Source organism: Convolutriloba macropyga, chromosome 4, assembly GCF_964194025.1.
Source record: "Convolutriloba macropyga chromosome 4, txConMacr16.3, whole genome shotgun sequence".
Taxonomy (NCBI): domain Eukaryota; kingdom Metazoa; phylum Xenacoelomorpha; order Acoela; family Convolutidae; genus Convolutriloba; species Convolutriloba macropyga.
Genome location: NC_134471.1, coordinates 18,954,057 through 18,975,009, shown reverse-complemented (window position 1 = coordinate 18,975,009; position 20,953 = coordinate 18,954,057). Strand labels below are relative to the sequence as shown.

Sequence of the window (20,953 nt, the reverse complement as noted above, 5' to 3'; positions counted from 1 at the left end):
ACCTAAACGTATACCAAAGCGTGAAAATTTCATGAAATCTGACCATTTAACCATACAATTGACCGTTTGTCTTCTGACTTAATAATTCTACATTTATTCTTAATGTTTGGATCTGAAACAATATTGAACAATTCCGGGATTATCACCGCTTGTTTCAACATGGTTTCACACAAAACGAGGATTACAGGTGCTGTACTGTTTGAGTTTACTGTAATTTATCACAGCTCAGGTAACAAAAGGTTACGACTGCGAAGCTTTCGATAATAGATAAGCATCTGCGCTGACCAAACAGAGCACTGTTTACAATATGCGTGGCACATCAGACATTAACTAACAATTTACTTTTTCATTCATTAATCAATCAATTCAAGCAAGCCTTGTTACAGAAATTGAAAAGAACCAAGAATTTATGTAGTATAAATTAAAGAAATTAACGAAATTTCGTTGACCTCAAGATTAGTTGCACAAACAGCTCTAATAATACACTATTTTTTAAACGTAAATTGATTATTTAATTTCAGCGACTATTTAATGTTCAATCTATAAATATTTAGCGGAAAACGATAGTCAAGATGTCCAGTACAGAAAACATTGAGCAACCAATTACTCGATTTACAAACTGTAAGTTATGCATCAATGGCAAGACGATTGAAGATGACTTGTGGATCCGAGGGGACCGAATTGTTGACAAACAAGAAGTTTTCTACAATGATAAGCAGGCACCAACAACAACTATTGATTGCAATGGGTTATATTTGGCTCCAGGCAAGATAGACATTTTTTAAGTGTTGAGAATTACGCTCAAAATTTTAAATAATTATTATATTGCTATTTTGCGACAGCCAAGAAAAGCAAGCGTCCCATTTTTTTTTAACAACAGGTCAAATTAAGGTGTTCCAAATCAAAAGCGCGTGAAATGACCATTGGATAACCTCACCAGTTTGAGGAGTTAAATATCATTTTGTTCGAGCTACAATTCTAGAGAGCGAAAGTATTATAGATTAGTAGACGGTTTAAATGAATTCAATTAAGTAGGAAATTGCATCCGGGACATTTTTGTCTTTCAGTAACATCTAGTTGCAACCCCACCGTCGTGGGGGGGGGGGGGGGGGCTATATGCTCAACTGGTTTTTCAATTAGAAAATTTTGGCCGATCGATATATTCATCGCAGCGAGTTGATAGCGAATCATTAGAACGCCCGTCAAGCGTAGAATATCAAAATAAAAGGATTCTTTCAAATTCATTTTTTTTTCGAATGTTCACATAATTCAGTTTCGTGAACATTAGACAAATTTCCTTTGTTTTGTGTTCCCAATTTCCGCTATTTTTGCTCAATTTTTCATCAATTTTGCTGTCGGTAATCAATGAATGGTAAATCTTCCACGCAAAACATCTATCAAAATTAACAACCAGTTGACGTCTGACGAACCTCCAACAACAAAAAAAATTGACCAAACAAAGTTGACCTTTGGAAAAAAAATTGTCATCCTTTAACTTTCAATCCGATGAGCGAAACTATTTGCAAAAGTAAATCAGTTAAAACAACAATGTATCACTGAAATTCGTTCACAAAAAGAACTAAATGAACTAATCATGCATTACAGACCCGGGCAATAGCCTTCATGCTCACACTTCAAGAATGATATTTTGAGTGTTTGAATCAAACTCAACTGCTCAAAAAAAACTGCCTTTTAAATCTTTGAAAATCAGCAAAATTATTGAAGAATGGTTCACCAATCACTGGTTCTTTCCAAGTCAAAAACAGTAGCCCATATACCATTTTGAATACCAGCAAGGATTTGGGCTTCTTTTCAATTTATTTTGAAAGAAATAGTGCACTCATATAACAAACTAGAAAACAGTCAACCAATTGCTGCACAAAAGTTGCCAGACATCATAGGAAGCTGCAGTAACAGATCAAATAGATGACGGAGTGCAAATGAAGAAATGCAACAAAAAACAAACAGTTTCAGCGTTAAATTTTATTTAGTTTTGTTCTATCAAGTTTCCCAACTTATAAAGTCTTGATATTTGTTACGAATCAATTGAGCTGTACCAAAATGACCATGAGGTCTCCGAAATATCAGCATACATAAAAATTGGTCGGAGAACTCAAAAGTAGGAAAACTAGAGGAATTAATTGCAGCGAATTGTTGTAAGCAAACAAAAGTAGGACGCGCAATTACCTAACTCGTTTAGAAATGAAACAAGGATGCTCGTTAATGTGCGTTCGCACAAGATGTTCCGACCCGAGCTCATCTACATTTTTACTTAATAGTTGAAGAGATAATCAAAAATAGACGTTTTAAAAAATCGTCACACAACCAATCGTCATAGAAATTTAAAAAATCGTCACACAACCAAACTACTAATTGAATTGCATACCATGCCTCGTTACAGCGCTCACAAGAGCTGCCACTAAAAAGGCTACGAGAAAAACAACAAAGCAAAAACAAAAACTTAACGGCAAAAATTCGATATCTAAATTTAAAAGCACTAGTGACCTGTCTTTGATTAGGCTAAGCCATATAAACGGACAACAGATGCAGAAAAAATAAACATAAAAAATTTGCGAAAACACATATTATTGAAGCCATTAAAACCATTAGCTATTATATGAACATTAAGTATTTTTAGTTCAATTGTTATTTATACTCATTCAGCTAAAACTATACTGAACGATTAAATAATTTCACTTGGGCCACATTTGAAAAGTATTGGGATCTAAAATTACGCCAATGTGCTAAAATAAGAGAAAAAGAAACCCAAATATTGACTGCTCACAAAATTTTTATAAAAACGCATTTTGTCTAGCAAGCAAAACATCAGTTACAACATAATATCAATAGATACGTTAATTTTTGAATTAGAAGGAATCGGATGGGACCTCTTATGATGAGAATAAGCTACAAGTTGACGAACAGAACAAAAAAATGAAAAGATTAAAAATCTTTGAAGAGGATTTAAATCATAAACTTTAAGACTATTCGCTATACACTGACTGCATTGAGTAAAACGATTCAGTCAATCCTTAATTAGAAGCTTATGAGAACGGTCGGCATTTTAGGGCTACATAAGACATTTAAAAAATTAGGCAAAAACAGGAAAATTCAAAAACAGCAAAGCAAGAAGTGTAGAAGCCATTAAAAATGGAATTTTTCACTAAACCTTTTTTTCAATTAAATTTTTTAACAGAAATTAAGTTCTTCTTTTTTTAACAATATGATTTCGAAAATCAACAAATATGGACAAATATAATAAAACCACGAAATTTCTGAGAAAACCAGAAATACCAACGCCATTAAATTCAATAGCTTTCAACGGAAGTAAAAAAACGCTAAATTATGCCTCGGTTGGAAGTCATTCACAAGTCATCCATAGGACATCACAATAAGTCTCAAATATGAAAGCAACAAATTCGTGCAAAAATCAAAAACTCAGTAGAAAAACGAAAATGTCGAAGCCGTTTAAACCTGAGCTTTGCTCTGAAAACTTTATCTATGATCCACTGAACGTCTTCTGTAAGCCAATGGGAATCTTAAATATTTGGGTAATTTGGTATTATTTGAAAAGGAACCAAGATTTTAAAAAATGTATCCAAAATTTTTTTAGAAATTATGAAAACTCGTGGCATTGAAGTCATTAAACAAATAGCAGATATAACAGCTAACCAGATTAACTTTGGTTGCAGCAGAAAAGCTGGGGATCCTGTCATTTTAATAAATTTTAAAGCCTTAACAGCCGTTAGCTATCCCCTCAAAGTATTAGATTGTTTCACCTAATGCTCATAAGGAAGCCTATTGCACCATTTGTCAACTAGTATAAGCCAGAGGACTCCAAAAAATCAATAAAATCTCAAAATGAAATTCAAAATTTCATTAAAAATTACGAAAACTCAGAAGCCAAAAAATGTCGAGCGATTCCTTGAAAACAAATTTTTCGTTCATTGGGCATCATTTGATTGTGAATGAGGTTTGTAATAAACGCAACCTCGATAGTAAAAGTGACTATTCTATAAGCGACTAAAAAACAAAATAAAATATGAAAAGTTTTCTAAAAAAATAGTCCTCAAATTGAATTAGAATTTTTATAGTAAACTTCGCTATGAGACCATAACTACCTCTTTTATCGCCTTTCATTGCCAACACATCTCTATTGGCAACACAAAATCGTTTCATTTTGAAGCGTGAAATGTAATTTTGAATTGATTTTTTTCGAAAACTCTTAATTTGAAGAAAAATTACGCTAAAGTGAACAAAATCATGCCAAATATGCCGTGTTTACAGAAAACTTTAAACATCGATAACTCCTCGAAAAATACGCAATTCAAAAAAATCTTTTTAATTTCGAATTCTACGCTGGACGAGCTTTTTATTGATACCAATCACATTTCTGTACGATAAATTCATCGATCGGCCAAAATTTGTCTGAACAAAAAAATCCATTAGAGTATATAGTTCCTCCCCCCACAAGGGCGGTCAGAACAATTAGCTTATTTGGCCATGCTTCAGGGGCCTGTGGACTGGATATGAATCTATCACAACCGAACAAAATATTATGAACGGACATGTTTTCTCGCAATAGCCTTTGTGCATTCTCAAATCTGATTGATTAATGTTTCTTTTTCGGCCAATACTCCATTCGTCCAACATTCCTTTCGGCTAACATTGATGACACCGACCCTAAGTATATTTCTTTCTCTCGATTTAACATAAAACTTTGAATCCAAATTTCATCTTTTTTGAATCAAAGAAGTGACAAAGTTAATTCAATTCACAGGAGAAATTGAAGAGACAAAGTGATGCTATTGTACATGAAGAAATGAAGCAAGTTAGACAAAATAGCTTAAAAATTCCGATTAGATCATAAACCAGGTTGCTGTCGAGGACAAAAACTTTGCCACCGAGCAAGAACAATTGCCAAAGAAACAACATTGCGGCCTGGCTTTTTTCTAAAAACAAAAAATCTATCTTGAATCTGCAATAAGTGCAGTGAGGATCTCAAGGTAAAAAAAATGCACGGTCTAAAATGCGTTGGAGATGGAAATGAGCAATTGAAGACGTGATATTTTGACTTCAAAGCTTAATTAAGGAGGACAACAATTATTACGCATTGACAGAAAATGAGGCGAATCTCAAAGACCTCATCAAAAACAGATGTACCCTGCTACACGACCAATACAGAAACCGATTAGCAAAACTAAAAAAAAAGGTTGGCCCAAGTTTCTAAATACCAGGCCAACAATATTGGATTGAATTAGTCCAAAAATCTTGTCGTGACTAAATGAACTCAACATCAATTTGAGAACACGACTTTCATCGGTTCGCAAAAACGGATCCATAAAATCGTCAACTTGTAACTAAAAATATTTTTCTTACTTAGGCTTTCACAGCTTAGAATGAAATAAAATAAAAAAAATCAATTAACAATATTTTAACACACTATAATTAGCAGTGACAAAAGAAAAAATTTGAATGAGTTTCATCGACCACAAAGATTACTGTTTAACTGAAGACTCCAAGTTGAAAAAATTTTTTCAAATTTTTTCAATTGTTACAGAAACTTGTACAGAAAAGAGGACATGGGAAAAAGAAATTCATTCTCCGATTCGTTGCCTAAAAATTGAGCCCCTTGTTAATCTGTTTACGCAATTTCTGGAAACCCAATTAGATGTGTTTTTCCTTTGTAAGATGTGCCACCCAATAAGCGTATCAACATATATGTGTTACTGGATGTCTCTCCTAATGAGTGGGGACCTCAAAAAGTGAGAGTTAAATGACTGATGGGAAAAATTGGGGAGCCAGAACAGGAGTATTTTTCAAGATATTTTGTTAAGAAATTAAAATTTGAAAATTCAGAACATGACATAAGAAACCCCATTGAGATTAAATATTTTGACAAATCGGACCCAGCGTTAAATAGGACCTCACTGAAAATTTGGAATCAGAGTAGGCTTATTTCAGGTCTGATAGAGACGCAAATCAATGGCTCAATTGGATTAGACTTCAGTGACCTATCAGATCCAGACACTTACCTGGACAAGATATCTAGAGTAAGAGAACACTTGCTACAATACGGAGTCACTTCTTTCTGTCCAACTATCATCACTAGTGACGCACATACATACGAGCTGCTAGACGGATTACTCAGCAATGTTCCTCTAGGGGCTATAGAGGGTGTGATTGGGTTCCACTATGAGGGTCCATTTTTGTCTGACAAGTTTTCGGGTGCGCATAGAAAACAGTTGCTTCGGTCAGCCACAACAGTAGAAGCATTCACAGGTTCGAAAGTAAAACTAATTTTCACATAATAGAAAGTAACCCTATAGAGCTCACTGGTTTAGTACAAAACGATTTTATTCAAAAAAAGTTATATGGGAACGCAATTTTGTGTTTTGAGGAGGGTAGAGCAAAAAATCCATCTCTATTATTGATATTTTCTTCCTACCTTAATAACAAGTTTGTACACTGATATCGAAAAAAATTTCACATGTGGGGCGGGGTTGAGGAAGGACGAAACCGTTTTTGAACTAAGCTAGAACTCATTCATTATAGTTATAGGGCTATATATGCCATAATGGGGTTCATCATTTAATCATAAAATGGATAATAAGAGGCCATAATTTTGTTTTAGAACTATACGGCTCAATGAAACATGTCAAGATGGTCACCCTTGCACCAGAGAGGGTTTCCTCAACAAATGACGTCATTCCGAAATTGGTTAAGAAAGGTATTACAGTCAGCATTGGTCACAGTGATTGCACTTATGAGGAGGCAATGGAAGCCATCAAGCAAGGAGCTAACTCAATCACCCATCTGTACAGCTGCATGCGCGTCATGCATCACCGCGAGCCAGGAATCATAGGAACCATCAGTTCAGGTTACTTACCGAACCATTTTGCATGAATTCATTTCCAGTTCGCCACGCTCGCACTTCCTTGCAGTAAAATTAATTTAGAAACCAATGGGCGAAATATTAGACGGCGACAGAACGCGCGTGTGAAAAAACAATGCGGAAGTCTGCAGTCCTTTAAAAGATGGCTCACTAATATATCTAGGCGAATCACTGGCAGTGCATATCTAGCGTACTTGGCGTTGGCCTGTAGGCTCTGATAATTAAAAGTCAACAAGCATCAAGCGCTTAACGAAGATAACCCTGTATCCACCGCTTTATGAATTGCATTTAAGTCTGGAAAACAACAGAAAAATGAAACTTTTTATAAACTTCGCATCTACTTCGTTTTATATTTGCAGTCAAATATTGTAAAAAATATTGCAATTAAAATGATTTTGCACGTGGAAAATTTATCAACAGCTTTCTAGTTCCCATACAATGAAATCGCTCAATAAATATTCAATTTTGACATTCAAGCCTTTTGACTTTGAATGTATTTGAGTAAATACGTTGAACCAATCGTAAATTCCATACAGTTGAAACAGTGAGTAAGGAAGTCAGAAATCGAACGAAAATGGTAATTTATTTGAAACAATAATAAAAGTAAAACGAAATTTAAAACATAACCGGAAGACTCTGGACCCGACTCGAAAAGATATCCAGTTAAATCCAAGCCACCAACTACTAAATAAACAAAATGCGCCTCTACTCGTTTATGGCTCTAATTTTGAAACAATATTAGAGCGAAAAATAAAACATAACCAACTAACGTCGGGCGAACTGCTCTCAAACAACCGGGGAGCGGTTTCCTTCGTCAGTAGCTATTCACGGTTTAGTGAGGCTAGCTATCGCTTAAATGAATTGGCGTGAGGTGAGGGTAATAGATTATATCACGCCACATAACAGCAGCTGAAGTGCGGCATCAACAAAAGAGTTAAGAAGAGAGAGTGTGAGAGATAAAACGTGAACGAGAAAGAGAGGGAAAGAAACCCAAACCAACACACACACACACACACACACACACACACACACACAGAGAGAGAGAGAGAGAGAGAGAGAGAGAGAGAGCACTAGGAATATAATCCATGATGAAATTCGACTCTGCCACTTCTTGTTTTCTAGCCTTGTTAGTAATTAAATCATAAAAAAAACAAAGTTCAAAATTCAAAAGAAAAGCTTCCACATTTCGCAGTGAACAAAATGTTCAAAAACATTTTTATCACTGGATTTCTGTGATGTAACCCATCTGAAAGACTTAAAAAGCTTCGTTGGCGAGTGATGATCGTTAAACTCAGAAAAAGGACAAAAACATTCAAAAATTTTAAATTGCCAATTTTAACAAAATCTTGCTAAAATTAGTGATATTAAAATCTTCAGAACCATTTCATTATCTCAAGAGACTCTCCAGTGTCTCTATTTCAAGCCTTAAAACATACCCAGCAGATTGCCGGAAACTAGCCGCCGTTGATTCCCCATAACCACGATTGGGATTGAAGAGAAAAAAAAATGATTTTTGTAGAAAAACATTTTTAAATTGAGAAGTATTTTGTTGTCATTTTGTAGTTGAACAAAATTCTGTTTCATTGTGAGAAAATAAAAGAATTAGTATCAATATCAATAAGCATTAGAGATGATAACTTAGACTAATAAGAAAAAAATCGAGTAAAGGGCATCTAAAATGGTGGTTTATGGGTTTATCCCGCTTCTATTTTCTATTTCTGATTTTGTTTTTTAATACTGACTCTGTTCATTTTGAATTGCTTTGCTACTCAACTGCTGTCTAAAAATACTTAGCAGAATGAGAGAAGAGTGAAACTAGCCGAGAAAAAAAAATCAAACAATAGTTCAAAAGAATCACCTAAATTCGTGTTATTAAAATCCTAAAAACATTCCATTACAACTAGAAACTATGCAGCCGCCAATTATCAAACCCTAGAGGAGGTTCCTTGGCTCTTAAGGCTAGAGAAACTTGAAAAATGACAAAAAAAACTTTCAAATAAACTTGAAAAAATTTGGAAGTTTTTACCAAAGTGCTAAAGTTTCTGATATAAAAAATTTGAAAACTATTCCATGGCCAAGAAAAAATTTTCAGTACTTTATTATCAAATCCGTAAGGAGGTTTTTTGACACCTGAGGCTTAAAAACCTGAATAATGACAACAAAATTTCAAAATTGAGAAAACTGCAAGTTTTGTCAAAAATGCTTAAATTCGTGATGCTAAAATCCTGAAAAACAAAACAATCTCTTATCTCTAGAAATTATATAGTAACCCAATAGGAAACCCTAGAAAAGGTTCCTTGGCTCTTGAGGCTGGAGAAAACCCGAAAATGACAAAAAAAAGTTTAAAAAATGGAAGTTTTGTTAAAAAATGTCTCTAAAAAATCTCTAAAACCAATCCCTGACCTTAGAAACTATACTGTAACCTATAATCAATTCCTAAAAAAGAATGCTTGGCTCTTGAGGCTGGAGAAACCTCAAAAATGACAAAAACTTGAAAAAAATGCAAATATTTTTTAAGAATTGCTTAATTCCAGTACTTCTAGAAACTATACAGTAACCTATCAACAAACCACCCTAGAGGAGGTTCCTTTGCTCTTCAGATTGCAGAAATCTAAAAAAATGACAAAAAATTTCAAAAAACATGAAAAAAATTGCAAGTTTTATCAAAAAAATTGTTAAAATTTGTGATATTAAAATGTTGAAAACTATTCCATGGCCAATAAAAATTTTTCAGTTACTTATTATCAAAGCTTTAAGGAGGTTTTCTTGCTCCTGTGTCTAGAAAAACTTGAATAATTACTATAAATGTCAAAAAAAGTTTGAAAAAATTGCAAATTTTGTCCAAAAAATGCTAAATTTCGTGATGTTAAAATGTTGACAACAATTCGATTACCAATAGAAACTGTTCAGTATTCTATTAGAGGAGTTTCCTTGACCCTTAGGGCTGAAAAACTTAAAACGACAAAAATTTTCAAAAGAATTGAAAATGAGTATAATTTTGCGTGTATTTGTTTGCATTATCAAAACATATAGCTCTAAAATGGTCAAAAAAGTACTCATGTCTTGCAAAAGACCTTTATTAACTTTAACCAGCCTCAATTTTAGACTGGTCCAACAATAATTCAAAAAAATGTAGAAAAAACCACAAAAATTGCAACATTTTGGGTTCAAAAACTCCTAAAAACGACCTTTTAACCATAAACTACGGCCTTCCCGGCAGCTTCATCTCACTAAGCACTTGAAGGACTACTAAACACGGCTAAGGGCCTCTATTGAAACTCAATGCCCACTGGGCGCTACCTGTTTATCCAGTTTTTAAGGACGAAAAGTCAAATGGTTCAGATGAAAAATTGGTCAAGCGAAAAATCGTATAAAAAAGACCAACAGGACTAATATAATTATTGATACGAACTTCGTTTGAGAGCAATTAATTAAATAGAAAAACCAAATCTTGAAATTCAATTAAAAATCTATTAAACTATTGAGTTATGACCCCGTAACAACTATCGGCAAAAAACAAGCAATCAAAATTATTTTAACTCAATAAACGACTGCCAATTGAAAGAAAGAACAACAAAGTGGTAAACACTGAGAAAACCGAGAAACCAAACATTTTTTAGATTAAAAAACTCCCTTCAAAATGCTACATGTTGCAACAACTATTCCGAGACAACCCCGTAATTTTTTTTCTGTTCAACTAGAGACCCACCCAATGCTAGTCAACAGAGGCATGCTAACCAACAACTATTGCAAGGAGCTCAAAATAAAAGAAATAGAAAAAAAATTTAAACAGACGAAAATGAAACAAATTTGATCAAACATCTTTTAGTCCATTCCCATTAACAAATAAATATCAAATGCTTAGATCATTAAAAACACAAACAACTGAGCTCAAACAAAGAAAGATCACAATTATTTTATTTAGAAAAAATGTACCAAAAATGCCAAGAAAGCGTTCATCAAGAGAGGCAACTTTGGTTGAAAAAAGCTTCGAAAAAACGGCACTAGATCATAAAATATCGCTGGCTTGAAAAATTTATTTGCACCTACTTTTACCTAAAGCTTTTGACTTTTGTTTAGCAACTTGACCTCAACACTTTTTTCCACGCGCAGCATTTGACTTTCCATCCTGTGAAAAGAGAAGTCACCGATTAAAAAATAGATCACCAAAACGCCTCTCCGGGTCGTAAAAAGGAGAGTGCCTAAATTATAGCCTTTGATTTAAATTCTAGCCCGCTATAAATAATAAAAAATATATCTTTCAGATTCTGTTAAAATTAGCGTTATAAGTCAAGAATTTTAAAAAACAAGTCAAATGAACATTTACTTAACAGAATTGACATCAAACACTAACTTTGCAAAGAATTTCATTACTCTCCTCAGCGGCCTCGATGTCATTGAACATGTAACTAAAACTTCAAATTTTTAACCTAAAAATGCGACCTTGAAAAAGATATTCCAAGTTCCGGAATTACAAGGACCACTCAAAACAAGCTAGCTCATATGATCTGTCATTAATTAGATTAAATGATAGATAACAAAAAAGATACAAAAATGAGCAAAACCTAAAAATTCACTTATTTCATAAAAACATCCAACGTCTTTGATCCTATAAACCAATAGATAGATCTTGATTAACTTAAAATCTAAGTCTGCAAGAGTAGAACAAATACACTACAAAATAAGCATTTACAAAAATTCAAACAAAAAACTAAAAAAACGGCCAAATTGCAGCACGAACAGTAAAATTCGCTGTCGAAAACCTGTTCTGAAGCAAGAAACTGAAGAAAAACGAAAACCTGTTCAAAAACAAAAAACTGAAAAAAAACGGCCAAATTGCAGCACGAACAATAAAATTCGCCGTCGAAAACCTGTTCAAAAGCCATGAGACATTTCCCGTCTTAAAAACACCCATTTTTTCTCTTCAATAATTTTGCGTGATTAAAATCACCACTCCAATTTCACTTGATCACTCCAATCTGACCTCAAATATGAGCGAAGAAAAAGAAAGCACCCAAATAAAATTGTGAAAAACAAGCGAAGGCCAATGATAAATCAGCTATCGCAAAATCCGCATCAAATCTTCATGCTTCAAATTCAATGAACAAGTCTGCAAATATACGCAAAAAGGAAAGAAAAGTATGCTCGAATATATAAAAAATATATATCAAGATTTAGAATCGTAAATTAATACAAATCTTCGTTATCAAACTTTGATTCGGAATCAAAAGTTTTTCCTCATTTAAGGTTCAAATAAGTGTGTTTTTGGTTGAAGAATTCTTCATTCTTCTCAATCGCTCTCTATAACATCAGTACTGTTCTCCTTAAGTTTCAGAATTCTTCTCGTTTCAGTCTTCATTGAACTCTGAAAATTATTTATGTTCTCCCCGCTCATTGGGTGAGACAATATTTACAAAAACGCAGGTCCCCTCTCATTGGGCGACACTTCTCAAAAGACTCCACTCTTCTTGGAGATCACAATGTTTGCCCACAATAGAATTTGTCCAAAAATATGATTATCTGTCAAGCTAATCTGTCAAGATAATATATCAAGATAATATTATACCTACGTTTGGTGACTAGGAGAAAGCTAAGCTGAGGAAATCTGACGTGGGTTAATTCCGAGTTCGAGCATAAGCTAGAAAAAAGCAGTGCGAACCGTTTAGCTATCCACATGAACCTTTGTTTGGAATCAATTGGAATTGTTTTGGCACCTTTGTTTAGGAATCAAAAGCGGACTGTACTCTGAATCACGTACATAGTGTTGGTGCAGGTTGCTTGCGGTTGTCGCTAATCTGTTGCTATCGGTTTGAGAGCCTACATTTCAGAAGCCCCCTATCTACGATGACAGTTAACACTAGCGGGTCCAAAGTTTTCTGATCTGCAACAATCACGTTTCTCCTATTTCGCATTTTCAATTTGATCGTAACACTTGGTGGCATTTGATAGGTTTTGAGCATAAGTTTTTGAGCTGTTAGAAGATCTTAAAAACGAAGAACATTCTGACAAACATTTTTCACAGACAAGGCTTTATTATCATCAGCAGTGGTTGTCTCTGTTACTCAAAAAAGGTTCGCTTTCGATCATCTGTAAATGAGGCTGGACTTGGAGAATGGCAACCCTCTAATGTTGCCGAAAAGCAAATGTACATAGCAGGCTTTTGCAAAGCAGACCGCGGGAAACTGAAAGATTCAACGGAAAGGGAACATTTTACGGCTCCTTTTCAGTAGAGTTGACTGTTTTTAAATGACTCGACTGGCCTGAGCAGTAATCACCAGGAAATCAAGCTCAATCGTCTTCTACTCTGTCACTAGCCCTATGTTATCTAAATAAGCATACTACTAACCAATCTACCGTTATTTTTTTAAAATATAACTGGGAACACAGTCAGAACACAAAAGATGTAAAATTCTTTATTAGAAAAATTGGCACGCTTAAGAACTCATAAGTTGAGTCAGTGTAACTTCTAATACATAAACAAGGCTAGAACATTTGACTATCAAATGGACAGAAGAGAGTTTATTTAATCCAAACAATGTGTTATTATGACAATTTAAACTTGTTCTATTTCAGATGAGCGTCTCTACTACGGCGTGATAACTGACGGAGTTCATATCAGCAGTCCCGTAATACGCAGCACTTACAAAATCAACCCCAAAGGAATGATATTGGTAACAGATGCTTCTAGTACAGCTGGTTTCGAGCCTGGAGTCTATGTTTCCAATGGGCAGAAGGTACAAGTGATGGAAGACCGCGTGATTATACATGGAACAAACACATTAGCTGGGAGCACTGCCAATTTGGTTCAATGTCTACAGTAAGACAGTTTTTCCATATCAACCAAACACAGATACTAAAGCTCCGTAATTATGGTAATCGCAACTTCTTAATCAGTCAAGCAGGGGCAACAACATCACTGAACAAAATATTGTTAAGAAGTTGTTGTCTTACGGTTACTTATTTATTATTATTTAGGCATTACGGTTAATTTTTCAAAATGGGATTGAAATAATATACAAATTTGTAATAAACGTAACCGACTAACGTCGCGCAAGCTATTCTTCAACGACTGGCAATCGGTTGGCTTCGGTTATAGCCAGCGTGGGCTCAGGTAACCTAGCATAAAGGGAGGAGGAGCAGAGTGTGAGTCTAAAGGAGAGAGGGTGGGAGTCAAGAAGGCCGGGTTGCCGAGATAGGGAGCAGTAGTAGTAGAATAGACTTCAGTAAAGTTCCCTAGGTGGTTTCCCCCTTTTGCGGTCCGAGTTGTAAGGTTGTCGTAGCTTTTCAAAGACGTTGCAGTTTCCACATCTGCATAATAGTCTCCATGTGCATTTGTTTTTCTCATTGTACTTCCTTTTGAAGACGTTCACATAAATGTCAGCTAGAGTCCGTTTGTCGAGTTTTTCGTAAAAGCTGGGACAGGCGAGGATAAGGCAGTTGTAAAGTCTCTTAATTCGTAAGAAGAAGTTGTCATCGGTCTTTTGCAGCCTGGTTAGGGATATTGGTAGCTCATCTCTTTGGAACTGTCTTCTGACGTCATAGGCACTTTGTAGGGCTTTCCGATCTCGATGTCATATGTTCTGGAGCATGGCTAGCAGCAGAAGCACAGCGTGCATTTCAATCCAGAGACTGAGCGGTAGGATTTTCCGATCTATTAATATCTCGTAGTACCCTTTATTAGGCCCGAGAATCAACCGAGTAGCCTGCTTTTGGACTCTTTCTAGCTGCTCATAGTTTTCTTTGTTTGTCATCCATGTCATAGAGGCATAGGTTACGATGGGCACTACGCAGCCGGTGTAAGCATATAGTTTTGTGTACATTGAGCAATTCTGGGAGGAGACTTCGCTTGATCTGAAACGGCATTCATCGCTTTGCTTGCCCGGCGGGTCCAGTTTTCGTACCAAGAGAGGTTACCGTTCACTATCACTCCTAAGTCGCCTTGACTCATGACTGTGGCGAGGGGTTTATTCATCAGAGTAGCTTGCAGGTTGCCTCACTGTGTTGATTTCTTGATATTTGGCAGCATTTTGTTTGAAGTTAACCAGTTTTCGATCCTGTATGCTACGTTGCCCAGCTGATCCTGCTTCAGTACAAAGGCCTTGAAATCATCTGCGTAGCCTAACTGCTGACCTCATCTAGTAATTCAGGGAGATCGTTAATGAAAAGCAAGGACAATAGGGGGGCCAGGATGGATTCCTGTGGGACACCACTTGTTACTGGTTTCAAGGACGATCTGCTATCTTCAATGCGAACATATTGCTGTTTATTTGTCAAATATGATTTTATTGTAGAGAGAAGTTTTGCTCCAATGCGTAACAAAATATTGTGGGGAAGTGTCGAAAGCTTTTACAAAATCGAAATATAAACAGCCAGTTGCTCTGTCTAGCTTATAGTGGCCGTAGATCCGGTCGAGAAACAACAGAAGTTGCACACTCGCTGACCTTCGTTTTCGGAATCCGAATTGGCTTTCGTGTAGTGTATCTATGGTGTGGTTATAGATGGCGTCAAGTGAGGGGGTAGAAAGGGGTTTGAAAAATCGTCAAAACTGACCCTCCACACTGATTTTGTCTGCTCAGTAGCTCCTATGAGTTATAACTCATGTGCAGAAGTAAATGCAGAGTACAAAGCTGTCTGGTACTTCACTTCACTGGAAAATTACTCAAAATATCAAAAGGTCAGACGAAGAATAAATCAACAGCAAAACCCACCAAAAAGACGAACAGGACTAAAATAATTGCTACGAACTTTATTTGAGAGCAATGAATTTTTGTCGGAAGCATGAAGTATTGTCTTGGCCTTTACTGGAACTGAACTTCATTTGTAGTTTTAAACGAATGAGAAAACGTGAATTTCAATATCAGCATATATAGCAACATCCAAGCCTTTCAATGAATAAACGAGAAAATATATACGTAATGCGGAGGAACGTATAACACTTGTGCTCAAGTATTTGTCTGAAGCAAAGAAAAAATTTTGTTGATGCGATGGTTACGTTCAGTGTCTATGGTTAATTACAGAAGTCAAAAAGCCTAGTGGGGGTCTCGTTCAAAACGTTATTCAAGCAAAAAAAACAAACATTAGAAACAATTAAGCCGTTCCTCATGAACAATGGCAGAGGACAAAATTTCCGTTGCTTCGTTTTTTTTTATTTAAACGGGGGTGTGATCCACCCAATGGACGGAACAGTGAGCCCCCACTATGAAACATTACATCATCGTATGTAAATTTACCGCAAAAATACGTGCTCATAACTCTTTTAGAGCTGCGTCATATAAGTTAATTTGTTATGAATCATGTCTCCCCTCCCGCACAATGGGACTGCAAGAACTATCAATGTCAGTCGGCCGTTTGGAATCACGGCACCCTCTGAGGCATATGATAGCGCTGCGCAGAAGAGCAAAACTTCCCGTGCGTATGTATGTTATATTATGTATGTTACCCGGGCGTCCGAGTATGATTCGTTTTTCTTTTCAGCAAAAACTTTCGTAACGACCAAGCTTTCTTTTCAGCGTTGCTTCGTTTTTTCGTAACGACCAAGCAGCTTCGAAGATGAACTCAACTGTTGTTTTGTTAACCCTATAACGTTAGGTGGCGGAATCAAAAGTAGAATCTGACCTGTTTCAGCTCCACATCTTCGTGGGTATGAAATTCCCGCTCTCCCACCCGTAATATCTCTTATGAAGTACCGTTCCATGACAATAAAACTTTTTCTTACTTTCTATCAAAAAATAGCGGGGGAAACTAATAGATTGCAAAACACCAATCAGCTCCTCATCATACACACCCCCTCCTTAATGAGGCTAGCAGCTATAGCAACTACTATCACCGCAGTTATTCAAAAATTGTGAACCATTTTCGTGGGGTGCCTGTTAAAGGGGAAGAGCCTGAAATTTTTTCAAAAAAGTCAATGTTTTGTTTCAGATTTCTGAAGGATTCATCGGACTTAACTGTTGCAGAAGCAATCAAATGTGCATCTGAAAATGTTGCTAATATGCTAGGAGAAACGGACATTGGGACTCTAGCTCCGGGAAAAACGGCGAATTTACTTGTATTGACTGAAAATTTCCAGCCTGTTATCGTTATTTATAAAGGCCGCGTTGTTTTCAAAAATGGCAGTTTGTAATTACAAATGGCAGTGTAATTTAACGGTAAAAAAACGGTTTTTTGAAAAAAACAAAGAATCTCTACTCAGAAAGCATAACGTGGATCGCTTCCATGTGCCTCCCCATCTTAGTCGGTGCTAAACATACCAACTAATAGGCGCAAGACCTATAATAAAACCGATCTTTTGCACCCCCAGTTACAGATCACGTGTCATGTTGTTGCATTGAGCTTTCAGCTGGATGCTGAGGTGACTAGTTCCCATGAGACTGTTTAAAATATCGTCCACATTTCTGCACCCTTGGCAGTCGCAGCAAACTTGCCATGTGCAGATGCTACGTCGCAAAAGTTTCTGTTGACATAGTTCCGCATGGTTGAGAGAATTCTCTTCTTCAGTCCTTTTTCCTTACCAAAGTCAATTATGCAATTCATTCTGTTCGCGATTATTGTTGTTGTTGTTGGGGATCCGCAGCGGGTTTGCTGCAGGGCTGATTTATGCCCAGTCGTCAGATGTTAAAATAGAGTCCATTTATTTCTGCATACATGGCAGTCGCAAAAGGTTTGCCAAGTGCAGACGTTCTTATCGAAAAATCGTTTATTAACAAATTCCCACATTAGGTTTATCACCCTCTTCTTGAGTCCATAAGGTCTACTGAATTCAACATTCGGTATTCGCGTTAACCCCTTTTTCTATTCGCTATTTCCTTAGATCAAAGATTTGGCTTCCGATCTTGTTGGTCAACCAAATTTGGTATTTCAATGCGCTGGAGGGCACACGCCCTCCACTCTCCGAAAAGAGGGCACTCCCTAATCAGACATAATAAACTTCGAGATTCCTTTGCGAGCTTGTCCACACATTTATATTGCGATACATAAATTTTCAAGCCGCTGGCAAAAAGATTCGCAGGAAGCAGCAGCGAAGCCTACAAGTACCAGACTCAAAAGGACCGACGATAACTTCTGGACACGAAACGGAACACTGCACAACATTCTGAGTAAACATATCGACTTCACAACGAAAGAAAACAGAAAAGCACGAATAACATAGCAATTTTGGAAATTCTTCGAAAAGTTCAACGAAGCCAATCTATGTTTCTGGAGGATACTCTGCCTATGCACGAACTGTAACCAACATTCAAAACTTACTCACTAATGACATAAAGGGTGAAAATCCATGGTATATCCCTAAAGACTTCGCTGCTGCTGCTGCTGCTGCTACTGCTATCGCTACCGCTACCGCTACCGCTACCGCTACCGCTACCGCTACCGCTACCGCTACCGCTACCGCTACCGCTACCGCTACCGCTACCGCTACCGCTACCGCTACCGCTACCGCTACCGCTACCGCTACCGCTACCGCTACCGCTACCGCTACCGCTACCGCTCCCGCTACCGCTCCCGCTCCCGCTCCCGCTCCCGCTCCCGCTCCCGCTCCCGCTCCCGCTCCCGCTCCCGCTCCCGCTCCCGCTCCCGCTCCCGCTCCCGCTCCCGCTCCCGCTCCCGCTCCCGCTCCCGCTCCCGCTCCCGCTCCCGCTCCCGCTCCCGCTCCCGCTCCCGCTCCCGCTACCGCTACCGCTACCGCTACCGCTACCGCTACCGCTACCGCTACCGCTACCGCTACCGCTACCGCTACCGCTACCGCTACCGCTACCGCTACCGCTACCGCTCCCGCTACCGCTCCCGCTCCCGCTCCCGCTCCCGCTCCCGCTCCCGCTCCCGCTCCCGCTCCCGCTCCCGCTCCCGCTCCCGCTCCCGCTCCCGCTCCCGCTCCCGCTCCCGCTCCCGCTCCCGCTCCCGCTCCCGCTCCCGCTCCCGCTCCCGCTCCCGCTCCCGCTCCCGCTCCCGCTCCCGCTCCCGCTCCCGCTCCCGCTACCGCTCCCGCTACCGCTACCGCTACCGCTACCGCTACCGCTACCGCTACCGCTACCGCTACCGCTACCGCTACCGCTACCGCTACCGCTACCGCTACCGCTACCGCTACCGCTACCGCTACCGCTACCGCTACCGCTACCGCTACCGCTACCGCTACCGCTACCGCTACCGCTACCGCTACCGCTACCGCTACCGCTACCGCTACCGCTACCGCTACCGCTACCGCTACCGCTACCGCTACCGCTACCGCTACCGCTACCGCTACCGCTACCGCTACCGCTACCGCTACCGCTACCGCTACCGCTACCGCTACCGCTACCGCTACCGCTACCGCTACCGCTACCGCTACCGCTACCGCTACCGCTACCGCTACCGCTACCGCTACCGCTACCGCTACCGCTACCGCTACCGCTACCGCTACCGCTACCGCTACCGCTACCGCTACCGCTACCGCTACCGCTACCGCTACCGCTACCGCTACCGCTACCGCTACCGCTACCGCTACCGCTACCGCTACCGCTACCGCTACCGCTACCGCTACCGCTACCGCTACCGCTCCCGCTCCCGCTCCCGCTCCCGCTCCCGCTCCCGCTCCCGCTCCCGCTACCGCTACCGCTACCGCTCCCGCTACCGCTACCGCTACCGCTACCGCTACCGCTACCGCTACCGCTACCGCTACCGCTACCGCTACCGCTACCGCTACCGCTACCGCTACCGCTACCGCTACCGCTACCGCTACCGCTACCGCTACCGCTACCGCTACCGCTACCGCTACCGCTACCGCTACCGCTACCGCTACCGCTACCGCTACCGCTACCGCTACCGCTACCGCTACCGCTACCGCTACCGCTACCGCTACCGCTACCGCTACCGCTACCGCTACCGCTACCGCTACCGCTACCGCTACCGCTACCGCTACCGCTACCGCTACCGCTACCGCTACCGCTCCCGCTCCCGCTCCCGCTCCCGCTCCCGCTCCCGCTCCCGCTACCGCTACCGCTACCGCTACCGCTACCGCTCCCGCTACCGCTACCGCTACCGCTACCGCTACCGCTACCGCTACCGCTCCCGCTCCCGCTCCCGCTCCCGCTCCCGCTCCCGCTCCCGCTCCCGCTCCCGCTCCCGCTCCCGCTCCCGCTCCCGCTCCCGCTCCCGCTCCCGCTCCCGCTCCCGCTCCCGCTCCCGCTCCCGCTCCCGCTCCCGCTCCCGCTCCCGCTCCCGCTCCCGCTCCCGCTCCCGCTACCGCTACCGCTACCGCTACCGCTACCGCTACCGCTACCGCTACCGCTACCGCTACCGCTACCGCTACCGCTACCGCTACCGCTACCGCTACCGCTACCGCTACCGCTACCGCTACCGCTACCGCTACCGCTACCGCTACCGCTACCGCTACCGCTACCGCTACCGCTACCGCTACCGCTACCGCTACCGCTACCGCTACCGCTACCGCTACCGCTACCGCTACCGCTACCGCTACCGCTACCGCTACCGCTACCGCTACCGCTACCGCTACCGCTACCGCTACCGCTACCGCTACCGCTACCGCTACCGCTACCGCTACCACTACCGCTACCGCTACCGCTACCGCTACCGCTACCGCTACCGCTACCGCTACCGCTACCGCTACCGCTACCGCTACCGCTACCGCTACCGCTACCGCTACCGCTACCGCTACCGCTACCGCTACCGCTACCGCTACCGCTACCGCTACCGCTACCGCTACCGCTACCGCTACCGCTACCGCTCCCGCTACCGCTCCCGCTCCCGCTCCCGCTCCCGCTCCCGCTCCCGCTACCGCTACCGCTACCGCTACCGCTACCGCTACCGCTACCGCTACCGCTACCGCTACCGCTACCGCTACCGCTACCGCTACCGCTACCGCTACCGCTACCGCTACCGCTACCGCTACCGCTACCGCTACCGCTACCGCTACCGCTACCGCTACCGCTACCGCTACCGCTACCGCTACCGCTACCGCTACCGCTACCGCTACCGCTACCGCTACCGCTACCGCTACCGCTACCGCTACCGCTACCGCTACCGCTACCGCTACCGCTACCGCTACCGCTACCGCTACCGCTACCG

The 20,953-nt window shown here is 40.6% G+C and overlaps 1 protein-coding gene across 1 annotated transcript; it reads left to right on the top strand.

Annotated features, from left to right (window-relative positions):
• The first annotated feature begins 311 nt into the window (after positions 1 to 311).
• Positions 312 to 17,094, top strand: LOC142337501 (N-acetylglucosamine-6-phosphate deacetylase-like). Its single transcript, XM_075386777.1, has 5 exons — positions 312 to 765; positions 5,965 to 6,282; positions 6,635 to 6,880; positions 13,469 to 13,712; positions 16,817 to 17,094. Exons 1-5 carry the CDS (start codon positions 573 to 575, stop codon positions 17,016 to 17,018), a joined length of 1,203 nt encoding a protein of 400 aa, XP_075242892.1. The 5' UTR covers positions 312 to 572; the 3' UTR covers positions 17,019 to 17,094.
• The last annotated feature ends 3,859 nt before the right edge of the window (positions 17,095 to 20,953 follow it).